At 48.5% G+C, this 13,129-nt stretch overlaps 1 protein-coding gene across 5 annotated transcripts in view; it reads right to left on the minus strand.

Moving 5' to 3' along the window:
- Positions 1 to 13,129, minus strand: part of wdfy3 (WD repeat and FYVE domain containing 3) — an 82,646-nt gene that overhangs the window by 16,859 nt on the left and 52,658 nt on the right. For 4 of the 5 annotated variants that reach the window (XM_029124586.2, XM_029124584.2, XM_029124587.2 and 1 more), the window contains 22 exons: positions 12,137 to 12,318; positions 11,324 to 11,555; positions 10,929 to 11,086; positions 10,207 to 10,318; positions 9,778 to 9,968; positions 9,001 to 9,153; positions 8,604 to 8,677; positions 8,303 to 8,464; positions 7,993 to 8,087; positions 7,460 to 7,580; positions 7,176 to 7,313; positions 6,875 to 6,954; positions 6,229 to 6,425; positions 5,661 to 5,795; positions 5,203 to 5,270; positions 4,653 to 4,764; positions 4,270 to 4,503; positions 3,972 to 4,071; positions 3,354 to 3,514; positions 1,360 to 1,589; positions 1,029 to 1,138; positions 317 to 499 (listed from right to left, as the gene is read on the minus strand). In XM_029124586.2, coding sequence (XP_028980419.2) covers positions 317 to 499; positions 1,029 to 1,138; positions 1,360 to 1,589; positions 3,354 to 3,514; positions 3,972 to 4,071; positions 4,270 to 4,503; positions 4,653 to 4,764; positions 5,203 to 5,270; positions 5,661 to 5,795; positions 6,229 to 6,425; positions 6,875 to 6,954; positions 7,176 to 7,313; positions 7,460 to 7,580; positions 7,993 to 8,087; positions 8,303 to 8,464; positions 8,604 to 8,677; positions 9,001 to 9,153; positions 9,778 to 9,968; positions 10,207 to 10,318; positions 10,929 to 11,086; positions 11,324 to 11,555; positions 12,137 to 12,318 — 3,228 coding nt within the window. The remainder of the gene's footprint in view (positions 1 to 316; positions 500 to 1,028; positions 1,139 to 1,359; positions 1,590 to 3,353; positions 3,515 to 3,971; positions 4,072 to 4,269; positions 4,504 to 4,652; positions 4,765 to 5,202; positions 5,271 to 5,660; positions 5,796 to 6,228; positions 6,426 to 6,874; positions 6,955 to 7,175; positions 7,314 to 7,459; positions 7,581 to 7,992; positions 8,088 to 8,302; positions 8,465 to 8,603; positions 8,678 to 9,000; positions 9,154 to 9,777; positions 9,969 to 10,206; positions 10,319 to 10,928; positions 11,087 to 11,323; positions 11,556 to 12,136; positions 12,319 to 13,129) is intronic. The other variant, XM_029124585.2, reaches the window with a different exon arrangement.

The raw sequence follows: 13,129 nt of genomic DNA on the forward strand, positions 1-13,129 counted from the left end.
TTAGCGTGTGTGCGCGTGTTAGCGTGTGTGTATGCGTGTTAGCGCGTGTGTGCGCGTGTTAGCGTGTGTGTATGCGTGTTAGCGTGTGTGCGCGTGTTAGCGTGTGTGTATGCGTGTTAGCGTGTGTGCGCGTGTTAGCGTGTGTGCGCGTGTTAGCGTGTGTGCGCGTGTTAGCGTGTGTGCGCGTGTTAGCGTGTGTGTATGCGTGTTAGCGTGTGTGCGCGTGTTAGCGTGTGTGCGCGTGTTAGCGTGTGTGCGCGTCTGTGCTACAGGTGTTAGTCTATGAACGGTCTTCTGTCAGTTCTCCGGAACCCACCCAGATGGTTCTGCCAGCTCTTCAGGGCAGGTTCCTCCAAGGCAGGACGAGCAGTGGAGATGTCCACGTGTCCTCTGTCATTGGTGGGGAGGGACACCTTAAAGATGTCCTCCAGCATCTGCCTCTTACTGTGCATGAGCTCTGTCCAGACCCTGTTCACCGCTTTCAGCAGCAGCTGGCGGCCTTGGAGAGGAGGGACCGAGAGAGAGAGGGAAGTGAGGAGAGACAGAAGCTAGGTTCTAGACCGTTAGTGTCTAGAAAGGGAATAGCAAAACTCAGTGTTTACAACTCCAGGTAACTTGGCAGTGTAGCTGACGTTACACAACATGTGGTTGGGAATTGCCTCGCCTACAGTCTATTAGGCCGATCGTATAACTATAACTGAAAAATGCTTTTTATATGAATGCCCTAAGCTAGTGGCACAGGACAGCAACATCGTACCCATAGGAAACTAGACCACAATACAGAAATGCTTTCAACATAAAAAGTTCTCAATGCTACTTGGATGTATGGCTCACATGTCAAGGAAAAATATGGCCAACAAACTGTTCAGGTCCATATCAGCCCATGTATTCATCTGTCCCATAAAAGTGATGCCTGTATTCAGTTGAGTCTCCTCCAGAGCTTCATCACAATTTTCATCTCCACAACGACCCAGCCGAAATAACCACAAAGTGAGTCAGAGAGTCAGACAGACAGCAAGTGTTGTTACCTTCACTGACGTCCTGGCTGTGAGTGTTGTCCGGTTCATTCTCAGTGGGCATCATGACGTGCCAGGTGGTCATACGAGCCTCCGCCTCCAAACCAAAGCCCTCCACACTACTACAGACAGGCAACAGACCCAGAGAGAGATAAAGTGTGGCGGCAGGGAGAGGGTGAGAAACAGTAAGCACACACACCTCCACCTCCCAGCTGCTGCACTTTCTGCTGCATGTTATTATTTGCAGAAGTTAACCCTTCAAGGGCTTCAAACTCACAAAGCTGCCACCAGAAAGTCCAGAGCAAGGCAAATAACGAACGACAGAATGGAGACTCTTCCTTACCTCCCAACGTGGAGGATGATGAAGCAGTGAGCCAGACAGGCCACAAACTCCTGGTCGTGGTTTCCGGGACCCAGCACCAGATTACGGTTCACGGTCAAAACCCTGAGGGAATCCAGCAGCGCTACCTGTTGAGGCACGGTCTTGTGTGGTCGAGATAGCTGGTACAGGACCGTGCGGTTCAGACAGTGGTAGACCGAGTCCAGAGAGAGACCCTGCGACCGCCGCTTGGACTGGAAAACGGAGAAATGAAAAGGCAACGCCTTGTTTGAGCAAGGGGAGTTAACTCATGGTGGAACCACAGTTGCAGAGATGAAAACAAAAGATTAGCTCGAGCGTAGCGGGCAAGTCCATTGTGGGAGCGGGTTAGAAAGAAAGACTTAATTGTAGAGTAGTGTGACCACATCTTATGGTCCATACCAGGCGATGCCTGGAGAAACCACTGCGGCGGAACAGAGAGAAGAGTTGCAGAATAAACCTACTTAGTTATATACTTGCTCAAATACTACTTAGTTCAATTCTTCTGTGATTTTCTTTAAAGCAACATGAAGTACATAAACTAAAGGTTGCAGCATGCCAAAAGCACAGAGTTAATAAACTATAAACATTCAGGGAGTTACTAAACTACAGATGCACTTCATGCCATCAGCGTCTCCCTGAGAAGAGTAGGAACGAATAAAACAGAAAAAAACTATTGCAGGCCAGGAACTGAAAGTTTGCGAGATCAAATCCCATGGACCTTTTGTGAACTTGACAACTAAAATAATGAGTTCCTTCCATTTAACTGCAACTCTTTCAACCTTGACAAGCTAATATGAAAACATGCCTTTTGTTCAGTCAACCATCTAAATTAGGTGACTGACACGTCACACTGTGGGTTCAACGCCAAACCGGATTGTGTTTGTATTGATGTGTGACAGCATTTCGTTTGCTTTGAGGCTGCTCGAGTTTGTTTAGCATCCACCTACGCCCCTTGTCATGACTGATGTAACTCACCTCAGTCAAGGGCTTGATAACTGGTAGACCAGGCCATTAGTAGATTCAGTTCTGGAATACTTCTAAAAGACAGTACATCCGGGGGTCCTCGGGAGAGGTTTGAGAAGGAAACCTCTCCTGTGAAGGACGGTGGACCCCCAGCATAAATCTGACACCCCTGCATTCAACTCTTCCCCTGAGTTTCTCTTTCCTCACGTCCAGCTCCTCTCCTCCTGATGGGTCATGAAATCTGACCTTGCCCTTATGTAATGGGCAGTCAGATTTCACCCGCTGAACCCCTGCTCCAGATGGCCATGGCGGGGTGAATCGGGGGGGGGGGGTCAGGCCAATTCAGGGTGTGGGCTGGAATAAATTTCAACCTGCACACAGGCATCTTAGTCAGAACCGGTCCAGCACCGCCGCAAAGTCCCCTTTATGGACTGAAGGAGCCAGTCCAGCACTATCAAAACACGATCCTGAGCCCAGTCTGGTCCACAGCTGCAGAAAGAGACTTTCTTCTGAAGAGCTGAGATGTTCTAACCTACGGCAGTGTCCCAAACAGCACCCTAATCCTACATAGTGTGCTAGTTTTGACCAGGACCCATAGGGGACCACACAGGAAAGAGGTGGCCATTTGGGAAACACAATGGAATGTTTCCCAACAGAGACACAGCGCTGTCATTTTCTGATAAAACAGGGCTTGAGTGGTAATTCAGAGATGGTTTTGAAAAGCGCAACTGAAATATTACTCCTGGAATTTTGTTGAAATATTCTTGCTGTTCACAAAAAGGCCTCTAATTTAGTCTGTACGACAGATATTCCCCTTCACACCTTAAGTTGAGAAAATCTTGCACTCACCAAATACACTTATCCAGAATATCAACCCTCAAAATAATTTGAAGCTGTAACTTGTCCAATATGACAATTATTAGACTGGGGGGGGGTACTTCAGGAGACATTTGGACACCTGGGGGAGGGGCTCCAGGATATTTTTGGGGAACACTGATCGGTGCTGTCCTCACCTGTCCTATGAGTTGAACTATGAACTCCACCACCATCTTGGACTCCTTGTTGAACATGCCCTGCCAAAGCTTGTCTACCACCCGCTGAGCGAAGTAGAAAACGTTGTTGACCAGCACCTGGTAGCTGCCCCCGCTGGTGAGGGGGAGGGACGCATCCTCACCTGGCACAAGACGGGGGGAGGGGGTCAGACGGGGGGGAAATAGGGCTCGAACCAGCCACCTTCCGGCTAATGTCCCATGTAAGTATGACTATTCAATAGAATCATGCTATGTATGACTATTTCGTAGAATCATGTTATCCATGACAATTCAACAGGAACACATCTGTGAAAGTGGGTGACTATTCAATAGGAATATGTTAACTTTGACTGTGACTATTCAACAGTGTGACTATTCAATAGGGAGATGTTACCTTTGATTGTGACTATACAATAGGAATATGTTAACTTTGACTGTGACTATTCAACAGTGTGACTATTCAATAGGGAGATGTTACCTTGGACTGTGACTGTTCAACAAAATCACGTTATCCATGACTGTGACTTTTCACTAGGATCACATCTGTGAATGAGTGACCTTTCAACAGCAAGATGCTTTCTATAACTGGTGAGAGCTCACCCAACAGGACCTCCGCAGCCAGGAGGTGTTCAATGACAGAGTCCAGGATGTAGGACTGAAACTCTTTCTGTTGAGTCCTGGTGGAACGTTCCGGGGAGGCCTGGAAACACAGGGTAGAACAACGCTAAGCAAAGCCGTCGGTTGGCTGACATGGGGAACGACAGGGATATTTCGGATTCCAGGTCATTTCCCAGGAATTGTGGCGAGACAAATTAGAAACAAATCAGTGACAAAGCAATGACTCCAGCCGGTCAGCCTGGTTGACTGACTGGCCGACTGACTTGTCAGTGTGTCTCACCTCCAGCAGGAGGTCGATGGTGGGCGTCTGTTTGCTGGCAGGGGTCAGACACAGGTTGTCCATGATCAGAACCCGCATGAAGTCGAACACATACTTCTTGGCCGGGTGGTTGGTCAGGTAGGTCTTTGAACCAACATTGCAGTACTCCGACTGGCTGCGGTTCATGCCTGTGTCAGATGCAAAGGCCTTGAATTCCTCCGTGGGAGACCCCGTTTCATCATCCAGATCACTCACCTGAGGGAGGGAGGGTGGATGAGACAGATTGACAGACAGATGGGAAAGAGGAGATTAAGGGAGGTAGAATTGGATCCATTTAGCACAGACACTTGCATAGTAAGACAGACAGACAGAGACAGACAGACAGACAGAGCGGCCTGTCTCACCATCTCAGAGTAGGGTCTGATGTTGAAGGGGAACACGGACGCAGCCAGGGCACACAGGAACTCCGGGCTGTGCCACATGGGAGTCAGGTCAGGGACGTTGTGATACAGGTATCTGGAGCGGAGTCACACTTAGGTTATTAACTGTTACCACGATGGGTTCTACTAATGACAATTAATACAGACACACGTTGTATCGGCCCACATGAATGATATTCCACCCGACAACAGAGAGACATGCTGTTGAGGGTATGACTGTTTCGTGTGACTGTGTGTGTGTGATCTGTTGAGGGTATGACTGTTTCATCTAACTGTGTGTGTGTGTGATCTGTTGAGGGTATGACTGTTTCATGTGAGTGTATGTGTTTGATCTGTTGAGGGTATGACTGTTTCATGTAACTGTGTGTGTGTGATCTGTTGAGGGTATGACTGTTTCATGTAACTGTGTGTGTGTGTGATCTGTTGAGGGTATGACTGTTTCATGTGAGTGTATGTGTTTGATCTGTTGAGGGTATGACTGTTTCATGTGACTGTGTGTGTGTGATCTAGGCACCTGAAAAACTGCATCAGAGTCACTGGATACTCCCTCAGCCAGGAGCCCTCCTCCTCCGACTGCCATGGCTGGGAGGGACACACACAAGGGCTGTCAGTGGTCTGGGATATTTGTAGTAGCTACACAAACAAGTCTGGTTTGTTCCCTTCTCCTCCCCTACATCCTACTCCTCCTCCTCCTCACCCCTATATCCTTCTCCTCCCCTCTCCTACTTCCTTCTCCTCCCCTCTCCTACTTCCTTCTCCTCCCCTCTCCTAATTCCTTCTCCTCCTCTCCCCTAATTCCTTCTCCTCCGCCCCCCTAATTCCTTCTCCTCCGCCCCCCTAATTCCTACTCCTCTGCCCCCCTAATTCCTACTCCTCCTCTCCCCTAATTCCTACTCCTCCTCTCCCCTAATGCCTTCTCCACCTCTCCACCTATTTCCCATCCTCACAACCCCCCACTCCTCCCTCCCTCACCAGGTTCAGCATGCTCCTCAGCATCCCCAGCAGGAGGAAGGCTGCCTCGGTGCAGACGCTGTGGATGGACGACACCACAGTGCCATTGGACGCTGGGACCCCGAAGATGAACGTCCAGAGGGAGTCCAGGTCGAACTAAGACAAACACAGAAACACAGAGACCGGGGTAACACTCGGACACATGTGACCCGGGGCAACACGACCCCAGACCAGGGAACCCCAGACCAGGGGACCCCAGACCAGGGAACACTAGACCAGGGGACCCCAGACCAGGGAACACTAAACCAGGGGACCCTAGACCTAGATCTATTAAATTAACTTGGATTTTGTTGTAACTTAATTAGGGGGTAATCCTCCTAAGAAAAATTATCCAGGGGAAACTCTGGCTAGATAGCTTGGTAGAAAATACATTTTAGTAGACAGGTGAAGTGGCAGACAGATAATGAAATAAAAGAATAAATATTAAAAGAATAAAAATGTAAAATCTAGCTAGAGAAGCCTGTCTAGAAGGTATGACAGAGGACAGGTTTTACTCAAGAGGTAATGATAAAAGGTTGTGTGTACTGACATGTACCTGGAGGCTGTCTGGCAGTTCAGTGACGGGTTGTTGCAGGAACAGGGCCATCAGCAGGAAATACAGATCAGGGACGTTTGTGTGCTTAGGGAGCAGCGTCTGCAGAACAGGGAACCCTGGGAAGTGGCACGCGTCTCGGTTGATCTCCCGTAGGGTGGAGCGCCCGCCGGCACTACGGCCAACGTTAAACCCTGTGGAGACAGGAGAGGGTAAGAAGGAGTTTGGGAAATGTCCCAGAGAGGAGAAACCTGAATTAGGCCGGGAATACTAAACTAACACCTCGCTAAAAGGGTTGGAGCCTTCTCCACTTTAATGCAAGCTGGGTTGAAGCGCGTCGGAGTACAGTCATGTTCAATGTCTATACAACGTTGCAAAGCAAATGTCTGTATGGGAAACTGTAAAGGTGTACTAATTCTATTCTATTCAGGGCTTTACCTGTTTACCTTTAGTCATACAAGTTAGTTTCATTGAGATAAAACCTCTTTTGGAAGACAGACCTGTTCCAAGATGACAAAAACATTATATACATATATTGTTTCAGATATTGAGCCCATAGACTCCCCCCAGGCCCCTAGACTCCCCCCAGGCCCCAGGAATCCCCCCCAGGCCCCAGGAATCCCCCCCAGGCCCCGAGACTCACCCAGCACGGTGCCAATCTTGTTAGTGAGGACAGAGTCAGTGTGGTCCAGCCACCCGCCTCCAGTCAGCCCCTCTTTAAACCTGACAGGGCAAAAATATCAGTCCACAAGCAAAAACATTTGCTCTGACTCCTGTAGGTAGGAGCCAACTAACTAAAAGCTAAAACGTCCACATCAACCGTGTAACAGAATGTAGAAACTGCACAGGAACACCAAAGGGAATTGTCACCGATAAAATATAATACAGATATATACAATGTAGACCTGAAGGATATAATGTGTATATATACATATAATACAGACCTGATGAGAATAGCCTGGTTGCTGAGGAGGACCACCAGGATCCACAGAGCTGCCGTTACCGTGCTGGAGTGAAGGTGTTCCTCCATGAACATCAGCAGCCAGTCAAAACCCAGAGTACGCACCAACTCCTCACACGCCCTGCAGGGGGCGACAGACAGCAGTTAGTGCAAGCCTCTCTCTGCTTCAGTGTTCATTTGTATCCATACGTATTAGTGTATACTGTGTGCATAGATATCTGCACGCGTGTTTACGTGTGTGTGTGTGTGTGTGTGTTCTAGACGCACTGTGTGTTGACGCTGCATTTCTCCTTAGATGTGAAGAGCAGTTTCAGGAGGATGTCCAGCAACCGGTTCCTCAGCAGGATCAGATTGGCAGACAGGAGGCCCCCAAAGTCATCGTCGTTACCTAGGTCACACAACATGTCAGCGCTGCTATTACCACCTAACATTACTGGGCGCTGAATACAGACCGGTAATCCTCGTTATCCGAGCATTACCGGTCCTGTAGTTAAGATCTAATCTAGAATCCAACTACAACATGATGCCACACAATTACATTGGCTGTCAGATTTGTTGGGGGTAAATTGCGGATCTGATCCCTTTGCAAAATGAACAACAACTTGGCTGAAGGGGGAGTGACCACAGAATTCTATGAGACTGACCTACTGAGTAAGATTTTGGTCATTGTTCATTTTAGCAGTTAGATGGAAGGTGTTGTGGGAGATGATTGGCTGATATCTTAAGCCGAATGATGCACTGGTCCACCAGGCTCTTTGAGAACAAGCAAAGACACCAGAGTCAGCCTGCTAGATTGTTACCTCCATCGATCTTCTCCTCGTTGTTGATCTCCATCACCACAAACTTCTCACACACAGCAAATGTTGGCAGTGTGGAAGAGATGAACTGGCCAAACCTAGCACACAGAACAACAGACATGTTTAGTTGAGTTCTTTGGAGGAAGTCACAGCATGAAAACCAACAGGGCGCGTTATCAGTTCAAAACCTGACCAAATAATTCTTCAGGCAGCGGCTCAATAGCCGGAGAGTTTGGACTCATATGCCCAGTCTAACTTACTGTTGTGCACTTGAGCAAGGCACTTCAACCAAAAATAACAATATATATCTTACCTTAGTAGGTCGTATGTGTTAGGGAAGCCTTGGAGCAGCAGTGAAAGCACATTGCCGATGGCAGCGATGGTGGGCTGGGACAGAGAGGTGTCCCTTAGCGTCAACAAAAGCTTGGGGATCAGCTGGAAGTCACGTAACAGCTTAGCGTTCCGAGCAGCCTCACTGAAAGGGGGGGGGGGGCAGAAGAGAGCAACTGATGACAAACAATCCTCCCCAAAATACCCAGGCCCCCAGATTCCCCAGGCCCCCTGATAAATGATAAAAGTCCAAAAGCCCCTTGCAGTAGCTACAGATAGCTCACCTGGACTCAGTGAGGAGTTCAATGAAGTGTTCAAACAGGGACAGGTGGAGTTCGTAGGGTGCATGGAGCCACACCTGAGGAGGTGGCGAGAAAGAAGGAGTAGCCAGAAGCTGGTTAGATTGCCACCGACTTCAAACAAAAATCACAATTTTGACTGGTGGTACTACTATGTTTCCTCTCAAATTGGATCTGTTGCATTGAGGCTGAGCCTTGTGTTTAGTTGGCACTGTTGTACCAAACTTCTGGATCAAACGGAAACCAGCTGCCCTGAAGTTAGTTCTGTTGGGATGGTATCAGGGACTAACCGCCACCATTTTGGCTCAAACTGCATGAGTTGACCAGAGGTCCTTTTAAGTCAAACCAAAGCCGATTTTCTCTGCGCCCACTCAACCCTAACCTCGAAGTCACAGAGCAGGTCCTGGAAGGCGGTGGAGTTGGGGATAATGGAGGTCTCATGGCCACTGTCCACTGTCCCCACCAGGGAGAACGTGAGATGGAGGATGTGACTGTTGAGCAGGTGACGCTTCTTCTTGAGCAGCATGGCCAACAGCTAGATACAGAGGAACACATTATTACAAATGGTTTGTGCTTTTTTCGTCCAAATGCATACTCCCCTGCTGCTTAAACTGCTAAGTTGAACATTTTGTTACCGTTTTATTCAACAGATTTCTCGTGCTTGACTAGCTATTAAATACTGCAAATAGTCAGTTTGGGCACCAGTATGGTTTTGCATTTGATGCTAAGGCTCCAGAAAACCTTTAAGCTAATATTCCAAGAGAGAATCAGAAGCTTAAGCAGTAGAAAATATTACATTTTGCAGGGATTTGGTAACATAAAAGTCACTAAGGGTCACTGAGGGAATATACAGTACATGATTCCAAATTAAACTTTTTATGGACACAACTATGGACCGCTTCCAGAATGTTAATCCCCTGTTATTGTTTTGGTTATCAGTTCTGTTTTAGGTTTAAGTCACAATATTGGCTGTTGTGAACAATCTTAAACTCAACTCTTGATCATGTATTTAACCAACACATGGCTATTAACTAACATAGGGGTTGCAAATCATTTTGTTGCATAAACACACAGGGTTATAAAAAAAACTGGGGAAAAAGGAAATAAAGCCTGGAACAGCAAAGGGTTCAGTTAGGATGCATTGGCAATGAAGTTGTACCTGGTAGCCTTTAATCCGCTCCATCTCCTTACTGGCCAGTGGGTTGCTCTTGACAACGCATACCAACGCCTTGACAGCCGCGTAGAGACCCTCAACGTCCTGCGCCATGGCAACCAGGCCCAAGATGGCTGCTGCACCACCCACATACTGCAGAGTGGTAGCCACAGGTTTGGGGAGGAATGCACGAACACCTGTGTGCGCGAGCGGGGGGATGGTTGGGGGGTGCAGTGAATATACAATGAATAAATATTTTAACACACAAACTTGAAGCAACATAAGACTTGCTGCTGTGGATTTAGCCTCAACACCATGAAAAATTAGCCGTGCTCAAGGCACGCTGCCCTCCGACAATCAACAGGGTGCCACGTTATTCTCCTACACACGCAAGCAGAGACAGCAGCACTTTACCCGGAGCCGAGGACCACTTACCAAGGTAGCCAATGACCGCTGCTCCTATGGTGCGAGCCGGACCGTTAAGGTGACCCGCCGCGTTGTGGATTAATTTAACCGGGGTGGCGTTCTCATGAGACGACACAGCCAGCTGAGGTCGGGGAAGAGCCGGACCGGGGGGCAAGAGCAGGAAGGAGAGGCGGCCGAAGGGACAAGAAGGGAGAGAGGGAAGTGGGAGATTAGAGTCAGAGAACACATTACTGTCCAACCTTTAATCCCAAAACGTTCCACTACGCTACCACAGCTACCACAGCTAATCCACTGTAGCAGAAATGCTGAGTCGGCACTCCCCTGTTCTCCACCATCACAGCTTTTAGAACCCGGCAGGACGGTTGCCTGGGAAACCGCTTCACAGGTGGGCGGGGTAGATAGGAGAACGTTCCAGCCGCAGTGTCTTCCCCAAAGCAGTGTGTAGAGGCAGGGAAATGTGTACATTCCAATACAATGTGTAACAACACCTGTTTCGTGGCAACCGTGCTGCCCACTCAGCCATTTCGTGATTGTGTATATTTGGTCTTTTCTCTGTTAAGTGCAACTGTCCACCTTAATGTGTGTGTGTGTGTGTGTGTATTTACATCTTTAATCTTTTGCTATTTTTCTATTGATGACAGGGGTCAGCACTGTGACCTTAGTGTCCTGTTAGCCATTATTTTAGTTTGTATCTGTATCTGCGTGTGTGTGTGTGTGTAATCAAGGCTAACCTGCTTTGCAATGGCCTTGCTGTCCAGCTTGTTGTAGACCTTGCGTATCTTGGCCACGGTGAGCGCTGAAACGGAGAGGGCGTAGAGGCTGAACGACACCTTCTCCTCTGGAACCAGGGCTACCGGGGTTGGAGCCTCGCCAGTCCTGGAGTCTTTACCTGAAATGCCAATCAACCAGGAGTTGTGAACAAGCTGGAATTATCCTGATCGGGTCACTGAGACCGAGCCTCTTTCTACAGCTCCTAACGTCCCTGGTGAAGCAACGCAGCCGGCTGCCATTTCTTTTGTCATTGTCCTATTTTGGGGAAATTCCATAAACCCCGGTGGCTCTAACACGGCCTGTGCAACATAGCCGAAATGAATTTGGCGTGAAACGGGCAGGCAGGCATACTCACAGGGGAGGTAAACCGCCTGGAAGCTCCCGGTGTAGTTCGGACCCAGCTCGTACACCAACGCAACGCTGGTGGCAGGAAGTACCTCCTCCAGAAAGTGCGTGGGCCCCAGGCGCCACACAAGATTGGACAGCTGCCTCTGGGCGGGGGGTGTGCCGATGTAGCTGTACACAGTGCTGACCACCGGGGGGTTGGTGCTGCCGCTCCCGCCCGGAGAACTATGGATGTAGTGGAGCTGAGGGGCGGGGAAGGGGGCGGGGAAGGGGGCGGGGACGAGGGCGGGGACAGGGGAGGAGCATTTTAAACATATCACTGTTTTAAAAGCACAAGACCAAAACAAGACAACCTACGCTGAGGGAGAGGAGAACCTTAGACGAGGGTGGCTGAAAAATTATGACAACGAGAACATACTGCCCTTAAACTGAAGCACACAGCAGCAATGGGGCAAAGTCTCTCCACTAAACTTCCATAAACATTCTGATGAAAGATTCAAGGATTTGCCCAGTCGTCAACCAAACCCCTAGACTGAATTGGAGAGGTACAGAGGGCTGTAGGATTGAGCACCTGAGGGGCAATTTGGGTTAACTTCCTTTCTCACTGGCAGAACAACAGATTATTTTTCCCCTTGCTGTCTATGGGGATCCGATCTGGCAACCTTTTGGCTTTGGTTCAGATGGTCAATCAGATTTAACCGTCTCATTTTCATGACAGGAAACAAACTACCACATTATTAAATCCCATTTGAAACAAAGCTCCAGGAGTCACAGACAGCTCCGCACGATTAGACACATAGATGCCCCCGCTGTCATCACTTACCTTGGTGGTGTGAACCAGCTGTCCGTCAATGTACAGGGTAGCCATGCTGTTCTTCAACATGCCTTTACTCATGACCAACACCAGGTGATGCCACTGGCCTTCTCCGATCAGGTCTCCACAGCGGAACCTGGCGCAGCACGGCAGAACCTCAAATAACTTGGACTCCTCACTGACGTCATCCGCTGTGGAGGGACAGATGTTATCGAGATGTTGTAGGAATGTTAGGAACGTATGGGTCCACATTTTTGGAGTTTTAATCCAAGCTATATTAAAGTCAGGAAAGGTTCCTATTCAGAATGACGGCGTTTACGAGCTGTGTATTTGAGATACGGAGGGTAGGAATTGGTTGGTTGTGTGCGTGTGTGTGTGTGTGTGTGTGTGTGTTTGTACACACGTGGTCGAGACAAATGACTCTTGAATGAAATCATTGCATTTGGAACCAACCCCAGCACAACAGGCAGACGGAACACCTAAGCGAGGATACCAGGAACCGGAGCTTCCGGTTTTCACAGGGAAGACAGAGGAGAAAGCAAAGCCTGAAAACCGGACACTTCCAGTTTCTGCCAGCCTGGCTCTGGTATTTATTTCGTCCTGATAAAGGCCACATTTAACAGTTCCGTGCTAGCAATGACTTCGCTGGCGGCTTATGTCAATGTGAAAACATGTACCTGCTACTCAAGAGATGCACCGTCACAGAACCATCTTCAGATTTAAAAAGAGATTCTGATGAATAACTAGTAAACTGTAAGGACATCACAGGTAACGGATTAATATAGTTTTGTCTCTGGGTTATGTTGTGTTTGATTAGGTAATGGGGTTGTGGGTTACATCACCCATGGCACCGCAATTAGAAACAGAAGTAATCTGTTTTTCACTTCAGCATCCTGTTCTGCTGAAAATTAGGGTTGTGTGTGTGCGCGCACATGTGTGGATGTGCGTAGATGTGTCTGCGCGGGGGAACGTTTCGATGTGTGGATGTTTCTACCCTCAATT

This window comes from Esox lucius, chromosome 13 (genome assembly GCF_011004845.1).
Source record: "Esox lucius isolate fEsoLuc1 chromosome 13, fEsoLuc1.pri, whole genome shotgun sequence".
Taxonomy (NCBI): Eukaryota; Metazoa; Chordata; class Actinopteri; order Esociformes; family Esocidae; genus Esox; species Esox lucius.